This window comes from Myxine glutinosa, chromosome 2 (genome assembly GCF_964187855.1).
Source record: "Myxine glutinosa chromosome 2, kmMyxGlut1.1, whole genome shotgun sequence".
In the NCBI taxonomy this organism is placed as follows: Eukaryota; Metazoa; Chordata; class Myxini; order Myxiniformes; family Myxinidae; genus Myxine; species Myxine glutinosa.
In genome coordinates, this window is record NC_136262.1 from 257,740,570 (window position 1) to 257,768,390 (window position 27,821).

General features: G+C 43.7%; 1 protein-coding gene across 2 annotated transcripts in view; it reads left to right on the top strand.

Annotated features, from left to right (window-relative positions):
• AUP1 (AUP1 lipid droplet regulating VLDL assembly factor) overlaps positions 1–27,821 on the top strand; it is a 92,557-nt gene that overhangs the window by 36,072 nt on the left and 28,664 nt on the right. Inside the window, exons 10-12 of one of the 2 annotated variants that reach the window (XM_078772487.1) lie at positions 14,989–15,107; positions 15,445–15,539; positions 15,936–16,090. In XM_078772487.1, coding sequence (XP_078628613.1) covers positions 14,989–15,107; positions 15,445–15,539; positions 15,936–15,960 — 239 coding nt within the window. In that variant the 3' untranslated portion in view covers positions 15,961–16,090. Of the gene's footprint in view, positions 1–14,988; positions 15,108–15,444; positions 15,540–15,935; positions 16,091–27,821 lie in introns of those variants that run through there. The other variant, XM_068105832.2, reaches the window with a different exon arrangement.

The following is a 27,821-nucleotide window of genomic DNA, read 5'->3' on the forward strand; positions in this document are numbered from 1 at the left end:
CCCGGGGTCTTTCCCTGCCAATCCATTGGCCCTCTTACGCTATGGGTTCTAAAAACCAATTCCCATTGACCAACCTGTGGTGCTTTTCAATTTGGGGTCTCACTCCCCCGATTCATCTCCCGGTGCCCTCGCACAATTTCTGGGCTGTGGCGTGTACCTCTCCCAGCGGGTCTACCCACCTGCACACCTCCACCACTGCAGTTGCCTCCGAGCTTACCTGCTCCTCACCCTATCCTAACTACCTGGGGAAGGCCCTCTGGCGCTCTCCCCACTCGGTGCCCTCTCTGGCACTGGGCTACCCGGGTCCGTCCTCCGGATCCTCGGGCCCCACTGACACTAACGGCTCCCAGAGCCCACCTGCGGCCTCACCTGGCCGACATCCTCACAGTGGTGGAGTGCCCAACCAACTACACACACTAACAGGCTACATGCCCAGCCATTTCCACAACACTAATGCACCCATCCACGATACCATTCTGCAACCGCACCACAAATGCCAATATCCAACCACAATTTACCTATACCCTCTACCTAACACTTACACTACCCGCCCCGGGTACTCGTGAAAGGGGTCCACTCTTCCCCCATCCACACCTTCGCACCATGCACACCACTCCGTACCACTTACTCCAACTCTCTCCACACACCTGTACTTGCACACCTGTGCTCTCATTCTTGGTGCCGCCTGCACCCTTCTCTCCCCAAGCGCATTCGCGCTGATCCACAACACTCACTACTCACACACTGCTCCACACACCTGTCCAGTTGCACACCTGTGCAATCACACCTGTTCAATTCTCAACCACACGGCATCATCTCATCTAACTACTCCCCTCTGAAACTTGCGCTTCCCAGTCGCCCCTTTAAACTATTGCGCTCCCTTGTCATTATAATCCACACTAATCTACCTGCGTCCCCACTACAGGTATCAGTCACTAACTAAACTTAACGTTACCTAATGTCATCTTCGCTAGATCCCTATCAATATCCTAACCCACCCGGGCTAGTTTTCACTGCCATACACCCCATAAGCTATAGCTCCTTTGCCCCACTCTTTGTGAGGGATGACAGAGTTGCCATCCCACAACATCGGGCATCTCCCACTACCAATTTTGCACATCAAATTTCAACAAATCAAAAATTTACCACTCACTACCCATCATCTGCCAATCACTACTGCCAATCCTTTGCCAATCATCAAATTTTGTTTTTTTTTCTTCTAATTTTGGGGCCAAAACACTAACCTCATCACCCAGTCTACTCACTAATGCCTCTCGGTGCGCCAATTCCTGTCCAAAGCCCGGCTTCGTAAAGCCGAGCAATGAATGCGGGTTGTTTGGTGCCAGCGGCTGGATGCGTCCGGCATTCGGGGCAGGGACGGGGGCTTACCCGGGCCGAGATCCCACGCACCACCTCGGCGTGGAGCCATCCAATGTCCCGATCTCGACCTGCCGGCACGTCTCAACAAAACGTGGTCGCCATGACGACCCTTCCTATCCAGCTGCCCGCTCCACCTAGTGGAGCCTGGACGCGGCCGTTCCACGCGAGGCCCGGCACGCACCGAGGGCCCGATTCGGCTATAAGTCATTCTAACCGCTGCTCCGTTTAACGTCGATGCTTCACCTGCATGCTTACACCCCGCAGCCCGTTCCTTGCTCACACATCCAGCCGTTTCCATGCTCCTCGTACCTTTCCTTACACACCCAGGTACCCTCATTCCACTCACAGCCTTGGTCACACACCTGACCACCGAACACTTTGGCACACATTCGTTGGTAGCACACCTCACCAACACACCTCTTCGCGCCCCCTCCTCGGTCACCTCCTCTGTGACAATCACAGGTGTGCTCTCATTCGCACACCCAACCACGTGCCTCACTACCAATTCCAGCGTGCATTCCCACTCACGCTCTACCATTCCAGGTGTGCATCCTTTCTCACCTGTCACAACCAACTCACGCTCCTTGTCACTCTCACTACTCTCACCTCCATTCTTGACAGCGCACTCACCCTTACTCTTGACAGCGCACTCTTTCCTCATGCACCTGTCCGTCACACACCTTTCTCGCGCACACTCTCCCGTCACACCCTCTGTAACACTCACCACAGGCGTGCATTCTTCCTTGCCTTTGACAGTGCACTCTTTTCCCATGAACCTGTCCGTCACACACCTTTCTCGCGCACACTCTCCCGTCACACCCTCCGTAACACTCACCACAGGTGTGCATTCTTCCTTGCCTTTGACAGCGCACTCTTTCCCCATGCACCTGTCCGTCACACACCTCAGAGTCGGACTTTCTCACACACCTCCTTTTTCGCACACCAGACCTGTCGCACACTTCACCAACGGCCTCTCACGAACACCCGGGTCCATCTCGACCCCCAAGCTTCTTAAATCCCCTGGCGCATCATACGCACGACCATATTGGTCACCACTTACACCGGGTCCTCTTCCTCTTCGCTTCTCCTCCATTACCTGCGAATCCCTCATCCGGTTAATGAGCACATCATCACGATCCAAATACAGACTTTGGACCAATTCTTTTATTTCGTCTTTTATCTCTTTCTTATCCCCTCTCCGTCGCTTCTTAATTTCGCTCACCCCTTCCTCCACTTCTTCTAATTTCTGCTTCACCTCTTTTATTCCCCGGTACGTCTCCTCAAGCTCGTCCTGCAAGGCTACCTTGACCGTTTCCATGTGCGTCCTCACCTGCCGGTCCTTCGTCTCCATTACCTCTATCACCTCGTCCAACCTCGTTGTCAGTCCCTCACGTACCATCTGACATTGCCTCTTTGTCGTTATCAAGTCGTTTTTTATGTCGTTTTGTGTCGCTTTTAACCCTCCTAATACCGCAGTGTTCCTTTGAACCTGCTCCGTTAGTCCTTTTTGTCCCTCCGTCAGCTGTTCCACCTCCAGCGTCAACTCCTCTATACCCCCTTGCAATTTTACAGTCCCCTTTCTCACCTCCTTCTCCATGCGCTCCTTACAGTGCCTCACCTCCTCGCGCACTCCTCCGACCTCCTCACTCACACCTCTTCTGATCTCCTCTCCCATCACTTGCATCTCCTGCCCAGATGCCACCCTCATCTGCTCCATTTCCTCCCTGTGAGCATCCAGTTTGGTTTCTACCCCCATTCTGACCCCCTCTATCTGCTGCCCCATTTGTTTAACTTCCCTTTCCGCTTGGTCCCTCATGTCCCTCAATTTGCCTTCCATCCTGTTTTCTAACCCCTCTAACCCCTTTTGCATCCCTTCCATTTGATTCTCCTGGGCAGCCATTCTATTTTCCACCCCCATTAACCCCTCCTGTATTTCCCCTAATCTATTGTCTAATCCCTCTATTCTACTCCCTAACCCTCCGATCTGGGCCCCCATTTGGCCCTCCAATCGCTCACCCTGAGCTACCATCCGGTTCCCCATTACCCCCATTTGGTTTCCCATTACCCCCATTTGGCCCTCCAATCGCTCACTCTGAGCATCCATCCGGTTCCCCATTTGTTCCATAAGGGCCCTCATTTGCAGGAGGAAAAGGTTCGAATCCACCAGGGGCGCTACCACGGTCGCGGGCGCGGTCGCCGTGGCCATGTGCGAGGCGCCATTTTGTGCGTCTGCTACCCTCGCTGCTTCGCTCTCCTCATGTCCCTCATTTTGGTCCTGGATCGACCCTGCCTCACTCTCCCCCACCGGAACCCAGCCGTCTTGGTCTGCCATAGCGCGACTTTCAAAATTCGGGTTTTTATTTTTTTTGTAAAACACAATCAAATTTCGCCGTTATAATTTCGAGCGCGGGAAACGCGCTCCGGATCGAATTCCACTTCCCGACACCAAAATGTTACCCTAATGGTACAATTGGTGTTCCAAAATTTGGGCCTAACTGAATTTAGTCCCAGGTCCGAATCCAACTCCTCGACACCAAAATGTTACAGACGCGGTTGTGGATGTTGGTTTACCGAGCGGTTTGGTATGACCGCGTCTGCACAGTTTACCCGATTATACTCGAACGTTGGCCGAGTCGCGCTATGCTAAATCAATTAAGGAAATGACACAACGGCTGGGTTAAAATGACACGACACCAAGGGTACAGTTCTCAAGACCTCCGGAGGAGGTTATAATATATCGGAACGTTAGATTACAGGGACGAGAGAGACAGCATAGGAAGGTAGGCACTTAATTACGGTCTTATAGTAGCCCCGACAGACGACAGATAAACAGGACAAAACTGACTCACACGGGGATTGATGGCAAGGAAGGGCAGGTAGTCGAGGCTCAAGGTGCACTCTTGGCTCAGGGGCAGAATCGACCCGGTCCGGTCCAGAGATGCGGGAGGTCTCGTCGCGCTGGAGGTGGCGTCTGGTTCTCCTTCGTGGCTGAGGCGCATCTCACGTCACGTCCGGTAAGTGGCTGCGTATATCCGGCGGGGAGTGACATGCCCTCGGCTCGTTAGCTCCGCCCCAGATGGAATCGGCCCGTTGCTTGTTATTGGGTGCGGGGGTTACCGGGCTCCGCCCTTGATGAGGAGCTGACAGCCAGCCCCTTCGTGGTAACCCCGTGGGCGCACATGGCAATGGCGGCTAACCAAGCCGGTGTGAGGACGCACACTCCCCGCACCGCGGCCGCGCCGCCCCCGCTGTGGTTGTAGTTGTTGTTGTTGTTATTGTTTCATGAGGAAGATGGGAGGAGGTATGGGGAGGTCCTAAACTCACTACTGGTGCCATACAATCACATTCTGGTGCAACGAAGAGTCAGAATTAATGGAAACGAGTCCTTAACTGACATAGACTAAGAATAACTAGCAAGAGGTCCGAAAGTTGTCTACGTGAGATGCGGTGGACCTGGGCACGACATTTAATGGGGGAAGAAGGGGAAGGTCGGTTCTACAGAGTGTTGTTTACAGACAATGGGACTAGGGAATGGGGGATTGGGGATAGTTGGGGGGTATTGGGGAAATAGGGGAATATTTACAAGCGGATATGGAGGCCAAATCCCATATCCGCAACAATATATATATATATATATATATATGTATATATATATATATATATATATATATATATATATATATATATATATATATATATATATATATATATATATATATATATATATATATATATATATATATATATATATATATATATATATGTGTATATATATGTATATATATATATATATATATATATATATGTGTATATATATGTATATATATATATATATATATATATATATGTGTATATATATGTATATATATATATATATATATATATATATTTATATATATATATATATATACATATATATATATATCTTCCGCTGAACTTGGGGACGACTAAGAAGAAGACCTTTGTTGGTCGAAAGCTTGTCGAGAATTCAAGGTCGACCGTCGTGAAGCTACGTCCGCGTCTGATTTAATCTCCCGATTGTTTATTTCATGCAAATGAGACGCCCTGCTCGGACTGGAGTTTCTACTATTTCTCACAGTTATATATATATATATATATAACTGTGAGAAATAGTAGAAACTCCACAGTATGAGCAGGGCGTCTCATTTGTATTAAATAAGACACGGACGTAGCTTCAGGACAGTCGATCTTTAATTCGACTTTAATTAAAATTAAAGATCAACCGTCCGGAAGCTCCGTCCGCGTCTTATTTAATCTCCCGATTATATATATATATATATATATATCTATATATATATATATATATATATATATATATATATATTGTTGCGGATATGGGATTTGGCCTCCATCCATATCCGCTTGTAAATATTCCCCTATTTCCCCAATACTCCCCAACTATCCCCAATCCCCCATTCCCTAGTCCCATTATCTGTAAACAACACTCTGTAGCCCCGACCTTCCCCTTTTTCCCCCATTAAATGTCGTACCCAGGTTCACCGCATCTCACGTAGACAACTATAGGACATCTTGCTAGTTATTCTTAGTCTATGTCAGTTAAGGACTCGTTTCCATTAATTCTGACTCTTCGTTGCACCAGAATGTGATTGTATGGCACCGTTAGAAAGTTTAGGACCTCCCAATACCTCCCCGCAGCTCTTCCTCATGGTACAACAACAACTACAACAACAGCAGCGGCGGCGCGGGGAGTGTGCGTCCTCACTCCGGCTTGGTTAGCCGCCATTGAACATGTGCTCCGACGGGGTTACCACGCAGGGGCTCACTGTCAGCTCCTCGTCAAGGGCGGAGCCCGGTAACCCCCCGCATCCAATAAGAAGCGGCGGACCGATTCCATCTGGGGCGGAGCTAACGAGCCGAGGGCGTGTCACTCCCCGCTGGACATGCGCAGGAAGACGGAGGTGACGTCAGATGCGCCTCAGCTTGGAGAGAAAAGGACGCCACCTCCAGCGCGACGATACCTCCCCGTATCTCTGGACCGGACCGGGTCGATTCTGCCCCTGGGCCAAGGTGCACCTTGAGCTATCAACTGCCTGCCCTCCCCTGCCATCAATCCCCGTGTAAGTCAGTCTTGTCCCGTTTGTCTGTGGTCTGTCGGGAATAAGATAAGACCGTGTATAAGTGCCCATCTTGCTGTGCTTTACCTCTTGCCGTGTAATCTAACCGTTCTGCATAACCAATATTATAGCCTCCTCCGGAGGTCTTGAGAACTGTACCCCTTGTGTCGTTGCCTTAATCCCAGCCGTTGTGTCCTTTCCTTCATTGATTTAGCGTAGCGCGATTCGGCCAACGTTCGAGTGTAATCGGGTAAACTGTGCGAACACGGCGGCCATTCCGCTCGGTCAAGCAACATCTAAGTCGTGTCCGTAACAATTGGTGTCGGGAAGTGGGATTGGACCCGGAGCGCGCTTCACGCGCTCGAAATTATTAACGGCGAAATTTGATTTTGTTTTACAAAAATAAAAACCCGAATTTTGAAAGTCGCGCTATGGCAGATCAAGACGGCTGGGTTCCGGTAGAGGAGAGTGAGGCAGGGTCGATCCAGGACCAAATTGAGGGACATGAGGAGAGCGAAGCAGTGAGGGTGGCAGGGTCGCAAAATGGCGTCCTCGCGCACGAGGTTGCGGGCGCGCAAAATGGCGCCTCGCACATAGCTACGGCGGCCGCACCCGCTGCACAAGTGGGAAGGATGGCCCAAATGCAGGCCCTCATGGAGCAATTTATGGCGCAAATGCAGGCGTCCCTCAAACTGCAGAGTGAGCAATTGGGGGTAATGGGAAACCAAATGGGGGTAATGGGGAACCGGATGGATGCTCAGGGTGAGCGATTGGAGGGCCAAATGGGGGTAATGAGGGACGAAGCGAGGAGTACCGGTGAGGGGTTAGAACAAAGGATGGGGGCCCAGATCGGAGGGTTAGGGGGTAGAATAGAGGGATTAGACAATAGATTAGGGGAAATACAGGAGGGGTTAATGGGGGTAGAAAACAATGGCCGCTCAAGAGAATCAAATGGAAGGGATGCAAAAGGGGTTAGAGGGGTTAGAAAACAGTATGGAAGGCAAATTGAGCGACATGAGGGACCAAGTGGAAAGGGAAGTTAAACAAATGGGGCAGCAGATAGAGGGGGTCAGAATGGGGGTAGAAACTAAACTGGATGCTCACAGGGAGGAAATGGAGCAGATGAGGGTGGCATCTGGGCAGGAGATGCAAGTGATGGGAGAAGAGATCAGAAGAGGTGTGAGTGAGGAGGTCGGAGGAGTGCGCGAGGAGGTGAGGCACTGTAAGGAGCACATGGAGAAGGAGGTGAGAAAGGGGACTGTAAAGTTACAAGGGGGCATAGAGGACCTGACGCAGGAGGTGGAACAGCTGACGGTGGGACAGACGGAGTTAGTGGAGCAGGTACAAAGGAACACTGCGGTACTAGGAGGGTTAAAAGCGACACAGAAAGAACTAAAAGACGACTTGATAGCGACGAAGAGGGAATGTCAGATGGTACGTGAGGGACTGACAACGAGGTTGGACGAGGTGACAGAGGTAATGGAGACGAAGGACCGGCAGGTGAGGACGCACATGGAAACGGTCAAGGTAGCCTTAGAGGATGAACTTGAGGAGACGTACCGGGAAATAAAAGAGGTGAAGCAGAAATTAGAAGAAGTGGAAGAAGGGGTGAGCGAAATTAAGAAGCGACGGAGAGGGGATAAGAAAGAGATAAAAGAGGAAGTAAAAGAATTGGTCCAAAGTCTGTGTTCGGATCGTGATGATGTGCTCATTAACCGGATGAGGGATTCGCAGGTGATGGAGGAGAAGCGAAGAGGAAGAGGACCCGGTGTAAGTGGTGACCAATATGGTCGTGCGTATGATGCGCCAGGTGATTTAATGAGCTTGGGGGTCGAGATGGACCCGGGTGTTCGTGAGAGGCCGTTGGTGAAGTGTGCGACAGGTCTGGTGTGCGAAAAAGGAGGTGTGCGAGAAAGTCCGACTCTGGGGTGTGTGAGGAAAAAGTGCGTGCCAAGGAGTGAGGGGGCTGTCGAGAGTGAGTCGGTCGTAGCGCGTGTGCGAGGGAGCACATGGAAGCGCGTAGTGAGGAGTGTTACGGAGGGTGTAGAAGGAGAATGCACGCCTGTGGTGAGTGTTACAGAGGGTGTAACGGGAGAGTGTGCGCAAGAGTGTGCGCGAGAAAGGTGTGTAACGGACAGGTGCATGAGGAAAGAGTGCGCTGTCGGGAGTAAGGGTGAGTGCGTTGTCAAGAGTGGTGGTGAGAGTAGTGAGAGTGACACGGAGCGTGAGTTGGTTGTGACAGGTGAGCGAGGATGTACACCTGGAATGGAAGGATGCACACCTGGAATGGTAGAGCGTGTGTGGGAATGCACACTTGAGTTGGTCGTGAGGCACGTGGTTGGGTGTGCGAGTGAGAGCACACCTGTGATTGTCACAGAGGAGGTGACCGAGGAGGGGGCGCGAAGAGGTGTGTTGGTGAGGTGTGCGAGCGACGAATGTGTGCCAAGGTGTTCGGTGGTCAGGTGTGTGACCAAGTCGGTGAGCGGAATGAGTGTACCTGGGTGTGTTAGAGAAGGTACGACGAGGAGCATGGAAACGGCTGGATGTATGAGCACGAAAGGGGTAGCGTATGCTTGTAAGCATCCAGGTGAGGCATCGACGGTAACCGGGTTAGAGGTTAGGTCGACTTTTAGCCGAAGCGGGCCCTCGGTGCGTGCCGGGCTTCGCGTGCCGCGAGAACCAGCGGGGATCCGAGCCACGGCGGGTTCGAAAGGACCGCCGTGCGCGATCCACGCTGGGCCTCGCGTGGAACGGCCGCGTCCGGGCTCCACTAGGCGGAGCGGGCAGCCCGATAGGAAGGGTCGTCATGGCGACCACTTTTTGTTGAGGCATTCCGGCAGGTCGAGATCGGGACATTGGATGGCTCCACGCCGGGGTGGTGCGTGGGATCTCGGCCCAGGTAAGCCCCCGTCCCTGCACCGAGTGCCGGACGCGTCCAGCCGCTGGCACAACACAACCCGCATTCATGGCTTGGCTTTACGAAGCCGGGCTTTGGACAGGAATTGGCGCACCGAGAGGCATTAGTGAGTAGACTGTGTGATGAGGTTAGTGTTTTGGACCCAAAATTAGAAAAAAACAAAATTTGATGATTGACAAAGGATTGGCAGTAATGATTGGCAGATGATGAGTAGTGATTGGCAAATTTTTGATTTGTTGAAATTTGATGTGCAAAATTGGTAGTGGGAGATGCCTGATGTGGTGGGATGGCAACTCTGTCATCCCTCACAAACATGGGGGCAAATGCGCTATAGCTTATGGGGTTGATGGCAGTGAAAACTAGCCCGGGTGGGTTAGGATATCGTGTGTAGGGACCTAGAAGATGACATTAGGTAACGTTAAGGTTTAGATAGTGACTGATACCTGTAGTGGGGACGCAGGTAGATTAGAGGGGATGATAATGACGAGGGAGCGCAATAATTTAAAGGGACGACTGGGAAGCGCAAGTTTCAGAGGGGAGTAGTTAGATGAGATGATGCTGTGTGAGAACTGGACAGGTGTGTGGAGCAGTGTATGAGTAGTGAGTGTTGTGGATCAGCGCGAATGCGCTTGGGGAGAGAAGGGTGCAGGTGGCACCAGGTGTGATTGCACAGGTGTGCAACTGAACAGGTGTGTGGAGCAGTGTATGAGTAGTGAGTGTGTGGATCAGCGCGAATGCGCTTGGGGAAAGAAGGGTGCAGGCGGCACCAAGTATGAGAGCACAGGTGTGCAAGTATAGGTGTGTGGAATATATGGAGCAGAGAATGAGTGGTGTGGAGAGAGTTGGAGTAAGTGGTACGGAGTGGTGTGCATGGTGCGAAGGTGTGGATGGGGGAAGAGTGGACCCCTTTCACGAGTACCCGGGGCGGGTAGTGTAAGTGTTAGGTAGAGGGTATAGGTAAATTGTGGTTGGATATTGGCATCTGTGGTCCGGGTGACAGAATGGTATTGTGGATGGGTGCATTAGTGTTGTGGAAATGGCTGGGCGTGTAGCCTGTTAGTGTGTGTAGTTGGTTTGGGCACTCCACCACTGTGAGGATGTCGGCCAGGTGAGGCCGCAGGTGGGCTCTGGGAGCCGGTAGTAGTAGTTGTGGATGGGGCCCGAGGATCCGGAGGACGGACCCGGGTAGCCCAGTGCCAGAGGGCACCAAGGGGTGACAGAGCCAGGAGAGGGCCTTCCCCGGTTAGTTAGGTTAGGGTAAGGAGCAGGTAAGCTCGGAGGCAACTGCAGTGGTGGAGGTGTGCAGGTGGGTAGACCTGCTGGGAGAGCTACACGTCACAGCCCAGAAATTGTGCGAGAGCACCGAGTGTTGAATCGGGGGAGTGAGACCCCAAATTGAGAAGCACCACAGTTTGGTCAATGGGAATTGGTTTTTAGAACCCATAGTGTAAGTTGGCCAATGGATTGGCAGGGAAAGACCCCGGGTAATGTAAAGTTGTTAAAGTCATTTAGGAAATAGTTAGGAGTGATGAACCTGTCGCACCATACGCAGCCACTTACCTGTGGTGATGATGACTCCACACCTGTGTTTTCTTTGTTCTGTGTGCAGGAAAGGAGAATTGCTGTTGGATTTGTGAGACGCATCACGACGTGGATGAGACATTGGGGTGATTCCATCTCTCCCTCCTTAGGAGGGACTGATGATGAATTGGTGATGGCAAATTTTGATGTTGAGTTGGAGATGGCAAATTTTGATGTTGAGTTGGAAATGGCAAATTTGATTGGTTAGGAGGGGAGAGAAGACGAATTTGGTTTATGGGAGGAACGGGGAAGACAGTAGGGACGTTTGTTGATGTGTAAAGTAGATGTTTATGGGTAGTGTTGTGTTTTGTGGATACAGTAAGGGGTAAGGGAGGGGCAATGTAGGTTACCTGGTGGGGGGGGGGGGGGGGGGCGTACGGTAGGAACGTACCTGTCTCACCTGGTTCCCATGTGCCCCCAGTGTGCATCACCTTGTATTGCGTGCACTTTTGCGCCCTTACCACCTTACTCACTTGTCTTCTTCTTTTGTCTCCCACCTCCGAGGATCTGGCTTTGCGGCAGAGAGAGAGGAGAGAGAGGTGCTGGCTCCGCAGTTGTGGGCCTGTACTTTCGCTGCTTGCTGCCTGGATCGATACACCATATGGACCGCAATTTTTGTGGCCGCCCACCATGGACCGCAGTTCTCTTGCGGGCAAGCACCACCCGTTGATGGACCTATGGGTCAACGTGGCACCTATGCCATACAGGTGAACCACTTTTAGTTGGCCCCCTGACGGCCACAATACAGAAATGGACGCGGTTGGCGCCTTTCTTTATTTTTGAAAGAAGCCAGAAGGCCAAGTGCACTTCAGGAAGGCAAGACCAGCGGCAGAACATCGGCCGGCTGCGACACCACCGGTGACGTTGAACACTTTATTGGTGCACTGGATGGTGCTGACTGTGTTATGGGGTGGTGCTTTTGGTGCTTGGATGGGGTGCTCTGCACATTATTAAAGGCCGTAAGGCCACAGGGCACTCGTGGGTTGGTGTATCGATGCTGGCATGCGTGCTCTCTCTATGCATAACATCTGCATGTGTTCCTCCAAAAACAGGTCCTGGATCGTAGTGTAAATATCAGTGTAGTCTTGTGTAAATAATGCTCCCTACCGGCTGTATGTTTAGTTTGAGGATTCTTTCCGCGATTCGGTTATCCTGTGGGTGTGTTTCTGTGAGGAGAAGGGTGCAACGTCGCAGGGGGACATATTTACTCATTTGTGAACATCTGTAAAACTGTCGCACTCAGGGTTGAGTTAATAGTAGAGGGAACTACATCTGAGTGCCACACTAACGTAGGTAAAGATTTATCGGGTCGGGACGCCCCGAGGTAGAGAAGGGTGCAATGTTGCGGATATGGGATTTGGCCTCCATCCATATCCGCTTGTAAATATTCCCCTATTTCCCCAATACTCCCCAACTATCCCCAATCCCCCATTCCCTAGTCCCATTATCTGTAAACAATACTCTGTAGCCCCGACCTTCCCCTTTTTCCCCCATTAAATGTCGTACCCAGGTTCACCGCATCTCACGTAGACAACTATAGGACATCTTGCTAGTTATTCTTAGTCTATGTCAGTTAAGGACTCGTTTCCATTAATTCTGACTCTTCGTTGCACCAGAATGTGATTGTATGGCACCGTTAGAAAGTTTAGGACCTCCCAATACCTCCCCGCAGCTCTTCCTCATGGTACAACAACAACTACAACAACAGCAGCGGCGGCGCGGGGAGTGTGCGTCCTCACTCCGGCTTGGTTAGCCGCCATTGAACATGTGCTCCGACGGGGTTACCATGCAGGGGCTCACTGTCAGCTCCTCGTCAAGGGCGGAGCCCGGTAACCCCCCGCACCCAATAAGAAGCGGCGGACCGATTCCATCTGGGGCGGAGCTAACGAGCCGAGGGCGTGTCACTCCCCGCTGGACATGCACAGGAAGACGGAGGTGACGTCAGATGCGCCTCAGCTTGGAGAGAAAAGGACGCCACCTCCAGCGCGACGATACCTCCCCGTATCTCTGGACCGGACCGGGTCGATTCTGCCCCTGAGCCAAGGTGCACCTTGAGCTATCGACTGCCTGCCCTCCCCTGCCATCAATCCCCGTGTAAGTCAGTCTTGTCCCGTTTGTCTGTGGTCTGTCGGGAATAAGATAAGACCGTGTATAAGTGCCCATCTTGCTGTGCTTTACCTCTTGCCGTGTAATCTAACCGTTCTGCATAACCAATATTATATCCTCCTCCGGAGGTCTTGAGAACTGTACCCCTTGTGTCGTTGCCTTAATCCCAGCCGTTGTGTCCTTTCCTTCATTGATTTAGCGTAGCGCGATTCGGCCAACGTTCGAGTGTAATCGGGTAAACTGTGCGAATACGGCGGCCATTCCGCTCGGTCAAGCAACATCTAAGTCGTGTCCGTAACAATATATATACAGTGGAACCTTGACTTACGAGTGCCCCAACTTACGAGTTTTTCGAGATACGAGCCGTCACTCTGGCAGTTTATTGCTTTGAGATGCGAGCCGAGATCCGAGTTACGAGCTTTCGCCACCCGGTCACGTGGTTATCTTGCCGTGCACGTACAGTATCTCTGACGTATAGCGCTGCATTTTAGTTTTCGCATTTCGGTTATTTTGAGTTTACGCCGCCAGGTGGGTTCCGGTCACGTGGTTATCTTGACGTGCACGTACAGTATCTCTATCGTATAGCGCTGCATAGTCACGGAACGCGCCGCCGATAATGATATGATAATTTATGATAATCTATGCAGCACGACATGGTCCTCACGTCACACAAGGCGCCTTTGCCGGCGCAAAACGGCTCTCTCAGGGTCAAACTCGGTATCGTTTTGAGCGCACGGTTCAGACCTTCAAGAAAAAGTTTATTTTGTAAAAATCGAGCCACGCGTTAAAAAGATATGACCGGTTTTGTTCGCCGGCACGTCGGCGCTCGAATCGAATCGAGTTAAAACGAACACTGCCGTTGTCGGGTCCGTCTGAGACAACCACCGGGCCTAGAACGCTGGGACCGGTCTCGTTGGATAGGCCTGGATCAGATCTCGAAACGCTGGAAGCTGCACCTCTCTGTGATAATCTTGTGGACCATGACAAGAGATCGTGCGACACGTGGTTATCTTGCCGTGCAAGTACAGTATCTCTGCCGTCAACTTGTTCAGAGTGCCGGCGATAGCTCGCCTTCTCTTTGTGGAAAACACGGTGAGATCCTTAACATCCAACAACTAATGGGACGCAAACGGGGCGCCCAGTTTAGCGGTACACCCATTGATGAATCACCCTGCCTGTGATTCACCCATGACAGGTTATAGCTGGGTCGGGATTCAAACCCAGGCTGGACAGTTTAGACTTTAGAGTCAAGTGTGCGTACCTCCAGTCCAGGCCATCCTGCCAACTTGTATGCTGCATACAGGTGAAATATAAAGCGCGAGATATTTTTATATATACTGTATATTTAAAAAAAAATTGGTGTGGTTTTTGGCGGGCTGGAACGGATTAATAGCATTTCAATGCATTTCAATGGGGAAATTTGATTTGAGATACGAGCAATTTGAGTTACGAGCTCGGTCACAGAACGAATTAAACTCGTAAGTCAAGGTTCCACTGTATATATATATATATATATATATATATATATATATATCTATATATATATATATATATATATATATATATATATATATATACATGTATATATATATATATATAATTATTATTATCATTATTATTATTATTATTATTATTATTATTATTATTTTTTTTTTCAGTTGAACCTTTCACCTTTCATTTTTTCTGTAATGTATGGAAAAGGGAATCGGTAATATGGAGACAATATATCTGAACAGTGCAACAAAACAGCATAAGGACTTATCCGTGAAAAAAAATGTTTTGCTTTCATGAAATAAGGGGAAGGGGGTTTGTTTGGCTTTACGATGTTAGATCTTATGAAGTTTATGTTTTATGTTCAAGTTAGTTAATAAGTTTGTCTCGTAATAGTGGTGTCCTTTTTCTTTACAGCACAAACAGGGTGTGTCGACGTGACGATCACAAACTTGTTGGAGGGCAGAGTTCATTATGAATCTGATGAAATGGCTTCTCCACAGGTTGCACCATCTGGCTGTTTACAAGGAGCTAGGGTATGACAGATACCACCTCCATGTTAACATATGGTTGTCTAAGTTAGTTTGTCTCTGCGCATGATATGCACTTGTCAAGGATTTTCTGTGTAGGGGTGTGTGTCCGAGCAAGGACTGTGTCCTTGAGGAGGAGACTGTGTGTGCCTAAACACATAATTTGTCAGAGACATCCTGTCCAGGGAAGATGGCATGCACATTGGCAAGGACGGCCTGTGTGGTGTGGGGCGTGCGTGTTCGCAAGGATTGTGTGGGCATGCGTACAGGCACAGATGGCATGCTCACGTGCAATGACGGGCGCAGTGTTGGTGTTTTTGCCAAATTTTTTTGTTTCTCACAGGCTTCGTTGGTTGCACCGGTTTTTGGCAGCACATCGAGTCAAAGGCATCAGAGTTTGCAGCAAAGAAAATCAGTCTTGCTTAATTGTGCTCTCAGGTGTGGCTATACATTATATGGACTTTCAGATACAAGAAAATGTTAAAGATGAGGAACAGTACATTTGCATTGTATTCTATGCAACGTGTGTCATGCATTAAATATTACCAGGGGTACCCGGTGTTGCCCGGTGCTGTTCTAATCCTGTTGGTATTTTGAAGAAATCGAATATTGTTTTTTCTGTTTTGTGTAGGGGCCTAAAATAGTTCCCTATACCCACTAAGGAATGGGGTTGGGGATCATTTAATATTACCCTTCACATCAACACAAAGGCTTAGGCACTATACAGCGATTTTAAATTAAAATTCAACTTTTTTTTTTCAAAAATTTCAATATATATTTTTCTTTTTTTTTGCCTAAAACACTCCCTGGCACTCGCTGGTGAACCTCTGAAAGTTTGAAGATCCGTTCGGCCATCTGAGAAGAATGGCTACACACACACATACACACATCCATATCAAGTAATGAACGGCGGTTGGGAATTATATCCAATACGTCCATTTTACTGTTCTCCAACCTACAGTCACGTGAAAAAGTAAGTACACCCTATGTAAAGTTTTGACTTTTTCAACAGATTTCAACATACAGCTATTTGATCTTCATTTCAGCAATATTGATAGATAAAGGTGATATAATATAACAAATGTCATGAAACATTTACATTTTGTTGTCCATTGTATATCTAGCCTGGTGTTGGCTTAGCGTGTGCCGGCTTGGGATCCTCGGATCCTGGGTTCGAATCCCGGTCGATCGCTGAATTAACACCACGGGGGTTGACTCAGCCTGTCATCCTTCCGAGGTCGGCAAATTGAGTACCAGCTTGCTGGGTGAATGATCCCGGTGTGTACCCCGGTTTAGAATAGGTACACCGTATCCCAGCGCATCGTAAGAGGTGACTCAGGGTTGGCGCGAGGAAGGGCATCCGGCCATAAAAACATTGCCTCAAACAGGGAACCATGATTGTCATGGGGCCCGCAAGGCTAACCCCCACTCTAGCGGGGGAAAATGGCCTTAAAACGATCATTCATTCATTCATTCAGTCCATTGTATAATTTAAATAAACATAAATGCAAATTTCGCATGTGGAAAAAGTAAGTACACCCCTACATTTATCACGACTTCAAATACCTAAAATTAGAATCAGGTGCACCAGCTCAGGTGCAAATGATTAGAACATCGTTAAAGAGGATCTTGGAGGAACCTGTCTTATTTAAACCTCAGACATTTAGTTTGTTTTGCTCTTTGTTGTTGAAGTGTGCGGCGTCACCATGCCGAGATCAAAAGAGCTCTCTGAGGCCTTCAGAAAGAAGGTTATAGATGCCGACGAGTCTGTGAAGGGATTTAAAAAGATCTCCAAACAATTTGAAATTAATCATTCGACTGTCCGGAAGATCATCTACAAGTGGAGAAGATTCCAAACAACTGCCAACTTGTTCAGGCCAGGCCGACCCAGCAAGTTCAGCCCGAGAGTAGACTGCAAGATGCTGAAAGAAGTCCTTAAGAACCCCAGAATGTCATCACGGGACCTACAGGTAGCTCTTGCCACTGTTGATGTCAAAGTGCATGAGTCTACCATTAGAAAGAGGCTGCACAAATTTGATCTATATGGGAGGTGTGCCAGGAGGAAACCTTTGCTGTCCAGAAAGAACATCAGGGCAAGACTAAAGTTTGCCAATGAACACCTTGGCAAAGACCAGCACTTCTGGAACAATGTGCTCTGGACAGATGAGTCAAAGGTAGAGCTATTTGGCCACAGTACCAGAAGACATGAGTTGGATAATAATGTTGTTCCTGGACCACCCTCATTTTCCCATTGACTTACATGTTAATTTTTCTCTCACCCTCATTTCCCCTTAACACCTCTATTTCTCCCACCCTTTTCTTTACGAACCTTTTAGCCTTTTGACATACTCTTATTCTCAATGTTGTTCATTAGACCGCTCAAACAATGATTCTACGCATATTTGCTCCCTCTCACTCTCTTAATATCAATGATCCCGAGTAGACCACTCAAACAATGATCCTACAAATATTTGTTTATGTGTGGGAAATAATTTAATTATTTTACCACTACCATCACCATCGAATACATTAACAAAAAAGATGTTTGAGTTTGGTTCTTTATTAAGATATTTTAACTGAGTTAAGATTAAATGATAAACCTCCCTCAATGTTCTTGTTTGAGCGCCTCCAGTGCCACACACTTTTTGGTCGGCTCTGCCCACTTTTTGTTAAGCTCCGCCCACTTTTTTGTTAAGCCACGCCCACTTTTGCTAAGTCATGCCCACTTTTTGCTAAGCCCCGCCCACTTTTTTCTAAGCCCCACCCACTTTATAAACTCTGCCATTGTATCATTTTCAGTTAAGACATTACATCATTTTTAGGGAATTTCCATCACATCATTTCCAGTTAAGACATGCCCAGGGAATTTCCACAGGAAATGACACACCCAGTCATTATAAAAGGCACCGACCACACAGGCTTTTTCAAACACGCTTTCTACTTCACTTGAGAATGGACTACTATGCCGAAATGGAATGGGATAACTTTGCTATTCCTTGGAGTCCTACTACCTGTGTAGAACTCAACCTTCAGATTGATGAACTGGACTCGAACCTCTTATCAATGGAGGTAAGTTTGTTTATTTATTTAATTATTAATTTAATTTTTTTTTTTTTTTTTTAGATGAGACTCGTGTAAGAGTTAACAAAGTTTATTTTAATATTCATAGAGCGTGATTTATACAATTAAAAATATTGTATTAAATTAATACATTGTTATTTTCTCCCACAGGAAATTGTATCTGAGATACGAAATGAAAATTCTGCTTTTAACACAACTTGGGATAAAGTTTTTTTTTGTTTGAAGACATTTTGAACAACCAAGACCCACAGAACGAGTTCTACCTTGATGACCCAGCCAAAGAGTTATACCTTGGAGATCCACAAAATCCTGAAAAAGAGTTCTACCATGATGACAGTTATTGTGAGTTATCAAAACAAAACCCACTGAACAAGTTCTACCTTGATGAGCCAGAATACAAGCCATACATTGGAGACCCACAAATTTCTGAAAATTGGGAAAGGGGAGTTCTCCCTGATGGTCCGCAGTTATACTATGTGAGACACATCATAGAAACCTTAAAAAATTGGGAAACGGGAATTCTCCCTGATGGTCCGCAGTTATACTATGTGAGACACATCATAGAAACCCTAAAAAATTGGGCAAGGAGAGTTCTCCCTGATGGTCCGCAGTTATACTATGTGAGACACATCATAGAAACCCTAAAAAATTTGGAAACGGGAATTCTCCCTGATGGTCCGCAGTTATACTATGTGAGACTTATCACGGAAACCCCCAATATTTCTGAAAATTGTGGTTCTACCTTGGAGACTTGGAAAGATGGTTATATTTTTGGACACTCGGAATGGGGGTTTTGTTTTGATGACTCGGAATGTGATACCTATCTTGGAGGCTCAACAGGAATGTGGTTATACCTTGGGAACTTGGAAAGTTGGTTTTATTTTGGAGACTCTACCTGTGGGGTCCATCTTGGAGACTCTTTGGATTCTAAAGCAATGAACAATGTTCTTTGTTTAATGACGCTTGATTTAAGCAATATCAAGAAAGTTCGAGGAAGAAAATGCTGTAAAATTCTTTCTTCCCATTTCTACTTCTTCAAACTTGAAAGCCTTGAAAGACAGAATTGGAAGAAGAGGAAAAAAAGAAAAAGAAATACGTATTTTAAAAAAGAAGAAAAAAAGATTATGTTAGGGTTAGGGTGGGATTTTGAATGTGAGGGTTAGGGATGGGGTTGGGTTAGGGTGGGATTTTGAATGTGAGGGTTGGGGTTGGGTTCGGGATGGGGTTGGGTTAGGGTTGGGATTTTGAATGTTAGGGATGGGTTGGGTTAGGGATGGGGTTTGGGTTAGGGATGGGTTGGGTTAGGGATGGGGTTGGGTTAGGGATGGGGTTGGGTTAGGGATGGGGTTGGGTTAGGGATGGGGTTGGGTTAGGGATGGGGTTGGGTTAGGGATGGGGTTGGGTTAGGGATGGGGTTGGGTTCGGGATGGGGTTGGGTTCGGGATGGGGTTGGGTTAAGGATGGGGTTGGGTTAGGGATGGGGTTGGGTTAGGGATGGGGTTGGGTTAGGGATGGGGTTGGGTTAGGGATGGGTTGGGTTAGGGAAGGGGTTGGGTTAGGGGATGGGGTTGGGTTAGGGTTTGTATATTATTATGACTCACTCACACATACACACACACAAAAGTTAAGCCCCAACTGAAAAGTTGAGGGATTCTGTGTTTGGGGTTCACAGATCTCAAGAACGTATCCCCATTACATTTTATTTATTTATTTATTATTTTCAAGGGTATCATCTGCTTACTTGTGTTTTTTGTAATTCTTGTGAGTAAAATGAACCCAAGATTTCTTCCCCATACATATCATATAATTTGTAAGTCCAAGGGACTGTATCCATTACATCAACAATTTTAAATAATTCATTAGTCCATCTCTTTGTATAACCTTTCTCAAAATGGCTTTTCCATCTATATATTCTTACAATATCACCAACTTTGAACTTGGGCTTTCTCAAATTAATCTCCTTTTCATATTCTAATTTTGTAAATGTTTCTGATGGTTTTGATTTTGTTGATGAATGAACTGTATTATTGTAATTATCTACAATATTCTGGATTAAATATACCCATTGTTGAGAACCGAGTTGTGTGAATTTTTTATATAGTTTCTCTTTCAAAGCGATTAAAACGCTCAATAACAACTGCCTTTCCTTCATTAAAGGTGCTGTATAATTTAATATCCTCCCCCTTAAGAAATTTCATAAATATTTTGTTATAGAACTCTGTTCCCTCGTCAGTCCATAACTTCTTTGGTTTTCTTTTACTTTTACTAAATATTCCACTGAAAGCTAACATAAGAGTATTACCTCTTTTGTTTTTCAAAGGAACAACCCAGGCAAATCTACTCCTCAAATCAATAACGGTTAAAGCATACCTGTATCCCTTATCATTATTTAGTTCGATTAAATCAGCGGACCATATGTGGTTCGGTGTATTTAGAATAAACTTTCCTTCTTTTAAACTTTGTGATTATAGGTTTATGTAATTCATTAGCCAAAAGCTCCTCAGTCTTGATGACATCATTGGAGTTTAATAGTTTTTTGGGGAATAACCAAGACCAAGTTTCAATTTAGCACTTATCATTTTTTTCACAATAAACCGATCAACTTTCTCTCTCAACGTAGGATTTCGTATCAAAGACAAATTATACAACATTTCTCTGTCTGCTTCATGTTTTTCATCCAATATAGTGGTATTCCCATAAGCAATATCATGCTTCATACACACTTCATCAACCCTATTTATAGGTTTAGACCAAGGTTTAGGATTGTCAGCCTCATCTAATCTTTTATCCAAGTTTGTTCCTGGACCACAGAAAGAATAGCCTGGAAGGTGTAATTCCCCTGGAATTCCAGTTGTTGTAAATTTACTTCCTGACAGAAACTTTTGTATGTCTCCTCCACTTTTAGGAGAGATGAATTGGCACTTTTTAGAGCCACACACTTGACATTCCTTTTTGATAAACTCTATTATTTTTAGCTTTAACATGAGATATTTTTAGATTTAGTTTTCTTTTTACATTTGAGACAATAACTCATATTTATTTATCAGAAAAATTCCGACAGAGTATCAAAACCTTTTTGGTTTTTAACATATACATTTCAATCTTTATTTTGAAAACATAAAGAATCCTAAGGAATGCCTTCACTCTCTCCTCCATTTATTTACAAATAAAACTAACTAAAGTCAATAACACCAACATCATCAACCACATAATCTTTTCCTTCTTCTTCTTCTTCTTCACCACTTTCTCGTTTAAATCTCCTCGCTGAACTCATCTCAACCATTTTAAAAATCATTATCTTAGTAAGAGTCGTTAATTCTTTATTTTCCTCTTCGGTGCGTTGAGATTGATTTATTTGCTGTAATACACTCAATCTTTTACGAATCTCACTGATTTCCATCTTTTTATATTTTTCCTCCCTCTCTTTTTGCTCCCTCTCCTCCTTCTCTCTTTTCTCCCTTTCCTCCCTCTCTTCCTTCTCTCTTTTCTCCCTTTCCTCCCTCTCCTTTTTCTCTCTTTCCTCCTTCTCCTTTTTCTCCCTTTCCTCCTTCTCCTTTTTCTCCCTCTCCTCCTCCTTTTTCTCCCTTTCCTCCCTCTCCTCCTTCTCCTTTTTCTCCCTTTCCTCCTCCTTTTTCTCCCTTTCCTCCTTTTTCTCTCTTTCCTCCTTCTCTTCTTCAACTCCTTCCTCATCCCTTGCTACCCTTGAGTTTGAGCCCCAAAGAATATTATACATATACTCATCTGGATTTTGAGATATTCTTGTATCTATAATTATTTTTCTCATAATAGGATACCAATAAGATTTGTTGATGATTTCTAAAAGAGTTTTATATTTCATAACTTTGAGAAGTTCATTTTTATTTAATATTTTAAACAAGTCTCTATTTGTGGGTTTAGCAATATCAGTATAAGGCCAGTTTTTTATGACAAAATTCCCATGTATATGCTCCAAATCATAAGGTATGTAATACTGAGCACCCTTTTCTTGTAGGTATACTTGAATACAAAAATTTTAATTCTCTTGTAGTCTTCTTCCTGCCATTTATGTATCAGAAATATATGTGAGATTAATATTATGACAGGTAATACCACCCCATCTTCCCACTACCAAATCGGTTTGTATTCCTCGGCTTTCTATCCTTATCTCATTACCTTCCTTCTTTGTCATGCTAACCATCGCTATACTATCATATATTTTTCTTTTCTTAAAATCATGTATTTGTTGTTTACTAATTGTACTTCCACATAAATCCTTATCCTCGCCAAGCGGATAATATTCTTCTTTACGAGACTGATTCAAATAATGTAGGTCTTCTAAGTTTATTGAAAAATACCAATTATACCCTAAATCAGGCATATCATACCCCCATTTATTAATTCGCATATTAACTATATGTCCTTCTTTATAAAATTCAATTGTAAGCAGGTAGTTAAATTCAATGAGGAAAGGTGTATGGTCAGTATAACCAGGTGTTGTGGTTGTAAATTTTACTTGTTTAACAAAACGTGCTGTTTTCTTTAAAAATATATATTGTGATAAATCACTGAATCTAATTGAGTCATTCGCATCTGTAGGGTTTGGATAATTGATTAATTTATAAGTATTCTTCATATTAATATTTTTACTTATACTGTACTATATTTTTGTCGTTCAGCCTGTGCCTTTGTATAATAATTTGATAAATCAATATCCTGAGAGGATTCTCCAAAGATAGAACCATCTTTTCCAACATAAGTCATTTATATTAGATTTAAAATGATATCATAAAAATTTTCATTATTGTTGAGTTGAAATAATACATATAAACATAATTGACCACAACATTTAGAATTAATTTCTTGAACTTGAAATGTTTGATAAACACCATTCTGTAAGAATTGTATTACTTCAACAGGTGGTGGCATACCATAACTATCAAAATAATATTTATCCTGACTATTATGAATACAAACCCAATGAGAACCATTCTGTGTGTCTAAATTCATAATAATATTCTTTGTATTCTTATTTATATGTATTAATTCATCTCTCATACAAATAACCACATTATCAATTTTTAGTGTTTTACAATACTTAGCTAGTTCTATATTTGACGTTGTATTATTTCCAAATTGTTTAAACCATTTATCCATTTATTTATGAGAAAGATACAATCCATTACCCCGTTTAGTTAGTTTAACACCCGCTTGAGCGATAGAGGAAAGCATATCTCCAACCAACAATCTAGCTTTATCAGGTAGACTTTCAAGTTTTTGAGCAAAATCTACAATTACACCACTTCCACTAATTTGTTTCTCCAACTCCTTGTTATGTCTTTCCAATTCTTTTTGAGCTTTTAGTTGTGCCTTCCTTTCGTTAGCAGTTTTTACCGCTGCTGAAATACCACCAGTCAATGCTCCCGCCGCACTTAAACCAGCAAATAAAGGAATTAGAAACGGGAGAAATCCTCCCTCTTGTATTGAATATTTCTTCAACATTGGTTTTGTCATTTTAATTTTAAGTGATCCAACATCATTTAGTGTTTTCACCTGCTCTCTTGTGAGTAAAACATCAATTCTTACTGCTCCTTTTCTTTGAATTGAATTAACATTTATAATACAAGGCTTTTGATTTTGAATACAAGATGTTAATTTATTAAGATTGATTTGATTAACATGGACTGGTTCTTTCCTACTCATTTATTTATGAGAAAAAACCTATGTGATATTAATCATAACACCATTATCTGTATTAATCTGTAATTCTGTTTCTTCCAAAAGCAAACAATAAGCATCAACTTCTTCACTCTCCCCTCTTTCAATGTATAGAGAAGTATCCACTCTATTAGACTTTATAGTTTCCTTTTGAGAACTCAGGTCAATTGTGTAGATTGTATAAAGTTTTTGAAACGCAACCATATCCAAAATAGGATCATTATTACCGTTGCTTTCACACACCTTTTGGTAAGACTTGTAGGCTTCCGCATAATCATTTTTTTCCCAATCAATTTCCAATCTATCTCGTGGGTAAAATGTACCATCAAGAGAAACCCGAAGTTGTTTCACCTTAGCATTATCACTCAGCGCATTATTCTTATCAGTACCTTCATCTCCATCTGGTTTTTAAAAAATGAGCTATAGGTATCGTGGTTTTCCTGCCAAAACACCCAAATTCCAAGTGTAGGTAGTGTGTTCCAGTTTAACGTGTTGACATCTTCTTTTAAGGTATGATACATTTAGTGGTTTCTTTGAGTTAAGTCTTCTATTTAACATCTCTTCCGTTTTAAGATTAGGAGTATATTCACTGATATACCAAAACAAATCATTAATAACAAATTTATTGTTGTCTCCAAAAGCATTTTGAGCCCCAAAAAGCAACCTATTTACATTATCATTCCTTTGTAGTTGAAATCTAATTTTAAGACCATACAAAACTTTATCACAATCACAAAATCCAAATATACCTTTCAGAGGTACTGCTACGGTAAAACTATTCTCTGCTTTTGTATCATTATACATTGACTTCCTTTGACTATAACCAGGGTCAGCATTTGTTCCCGTTGACATATCAGGAATAAAACCTTCAACAGCTCCCTCACCCATTCTATCACTAAACGAATATAGTGTAAATTTCATCATTTCAGATGTAGCAGAGACATAATCAACCGCTTCAACCTCTTGTGTTCCAATATACAGGCGGACACTATCAAACATTTTCCAGAAGAAATCATTTACGAGTGTAGCATTAGTATTATTCGCAGCCTTAGTGAATTTAAATTTACACAGCAAGAAACTATCAGCTATATTCAAGTAAGTTTGTTGATTATTTATTTCAAAACTTTTTGTGCCGTTTGAATTCCAGTCTGTTCCTGTTTTAGCATTTACCTTAAAATAGTCTTCCTTTTTAGTGGAGTTTGAAATGATAATCGTATCATGCAAATCATAGATACTATCAATTGTTTCCATACTTGTATTTATATAGCATTAAAATTGTTGAAACCCTGACCCAAGTATTTTAATGATTTTTTGTCGTTCTTGTGAAGATAGTTGAGTTTTACCTTTTTTAATTTCTTTGATTGCTTGTAATTTATGAGACTCCTTTTGAGCATCTTTTATACTCTTTATAGCACCCGCAACTGAGCCCACGGCAGAAGCAGTTGAACCAATAAAAGATTATGCGGATGGTTGAACCAATACCCATTAGAGTATCAATTATCCCATCTCCTTTATTTCTGAATTGATGTCCCACACCCCGTTGTCTCTTTGGTTTATAGTATCCTCTACCAAGAAACATACCTTCACCCTTATAGTATGGTGAAAGGAACATCCCATCCCCTGTAATTATTTTATATTTTCCCAACTCGTGTTTTCTCACAATAACCATTATTTATTTATTGAAAAACTTCACGTAGGTGAATTCTGATGGATATAATTTCATCATTAAAGGATATCATACGATTATCTTGGTCGGTTATCCTAAAATTTACTCTGTATATGGTTTTTCCTGACACAGGTAAATAGACAAGATTTTTTGGTTCCATATTAAATTTATAACCAATCGGGGTTGAGTATGCGCTGAATGAAAATATTGTATTTGTTCTTATTCCATCGTTATAAGCACCATCAATCAAATCACAATGAATTAATACTGAATTTATACCGGAGGATATTTGAATGACATTATCACTGTAAAACGTCCCGTTCGTTTCAATCTTTTTTGAAGAGAAACCCAATAGCTCTCTAAACGATTTTTCAATCGTGGAATCAACTTAATAATTATTTTTAAGTATAATAGTTGATTTTGAAGTGTGTTTTTGAATATCTATTACAATATTTTTTGGTTCATCACCTTGTTCTTTCATAAGTCGAGAGACTTCAGAAGATATTCGAGAAATCTCGTAAGCTCCGGGTGAAACGGTTATAGTTTTATATCCACTTCCTGGATTATAACTAAACTTGTTGTTTTTCTCTGTGATATTAAAAAGTGTATTATAAGTTTCCATCGACAATAAAGAAGCCTCATATTCTTTTGTGGGGTCAAGTTGTAGTGGGTAAGGGAATGAAGCTGTGTAATCACTCGTTGTGAAAGTAAAACTAAGAATTGTGCTTCTCATCTTATTTAATATCTAATAAAATATCTTTGTATTGATATTTATTAATTATTTTCATATTCATCAACTGGTCTAAAATGGCGGATGTTTCATTAAAACAATTGTTGTTTCCAGCCTTCTTACTACCTAACAACAATAATAGTCTATTAACTAATTGTGATGGGTCATTTGGAAGAAAGCTAACACCCGAACCAAGCTTACTTAAAGCATCAATAATATGTTTCTCCTTCTCATTCTTCTTACTTTTACCAGCAACAGAAACTCCATAATCAAGTGAGTTTAGTCAATCAATATATACCCTATCTTCCTCTCTTTCCATATCAAGTGGTTCCTCAAAATATTTTGAACCGCTGAATCCAGAGTTTGTTAGAAGAAACATTAATCTTGGAGTTAATTCAACATTTGGTTGAGCAGAACTTAAGAACACCAATTTATCATTAAATATCAATAACTTTTCTTTCACAAGATGGAACTGTGCTGGTTCTTCTGTTGGAATGAGACCTGCTCTGGTTTTTGAACCTGCCGAATATTCATTGTTTTGAAGAGCTTCCACAACATAATTAGGGGGTTGATTTACCTCCTCAAGTTTCCGAAATAATCCATCATCATCATATTCTAATTCTCCAAGTTCTTGCTCTGTCATTTGACTAAAATCTTTAAGCATCTGAAGTTTTTTTGGAATAAATTCTAACGTGGGAAGTGGGAACTGGAGGTGAAATCGTTTGTTGAGTTTTTTAAAGTGGTTTAAAAATTTTCTCTTGTTTTCTTTCAAAGGCTTCTTCACCAGTTAGTTTTTGTCTCCGTTTCTTCTTTATCTCTTCCTGTTGTTTTACAACTTTTGAAACCAACTCTTGATGTTCTTTAAACTTTCTTGCTCTTTCTTCGGTATTCATTTTCTGTATTTATTTATTGAAAAATATCATTTAATGAATTGTAAAGGTCAATGGGAAAATTTTCCTTTTCTTCATCATTATAGTAAATGTGTTGAAATAAATCCTTTTCTTTAAATATTTCATCAAATTCTTTATTGGTATTAATATGAGTTGTTATTTCTTCTTCACTAATACTTGTATCTCTGCTTTTCATACGTTTGCGTTGAGTCTCCTCATCGATATCAAAACCGAATGATAAAATCTTAACTCCATTAACACACAATTGTTTAATAATTTGTCTCATTCCTTCAGGATTAGTTTCTAAAATCCCAAGACCATTAGATTTTACTTTATTTAACTCACTCTTACAATGTGAATATTTTGTAGAACCAAGAGAGACCTCCTCAAATATTTGACCTTTGTTCCTCAATCGCATATGTTCGTTCCTCCATTGAAATGTAGTAATAATCTTTCCCTTCTACTTCTCCTGGTTGCTTTGCTCTGGTTGTAGTACTCACAAAACGAATCATAGGGTGTTTTTAAAAAAAACTTACAATCTTTTCATTTTTACTATTCAAGAGTTTAGATTTGTGAAAGTTCTTTCCTGAAGCAGATTTACCCACAAGATTAATAATAATAGTTATCATTTATGTGTGTAAAATATCAGTTAGTATCTC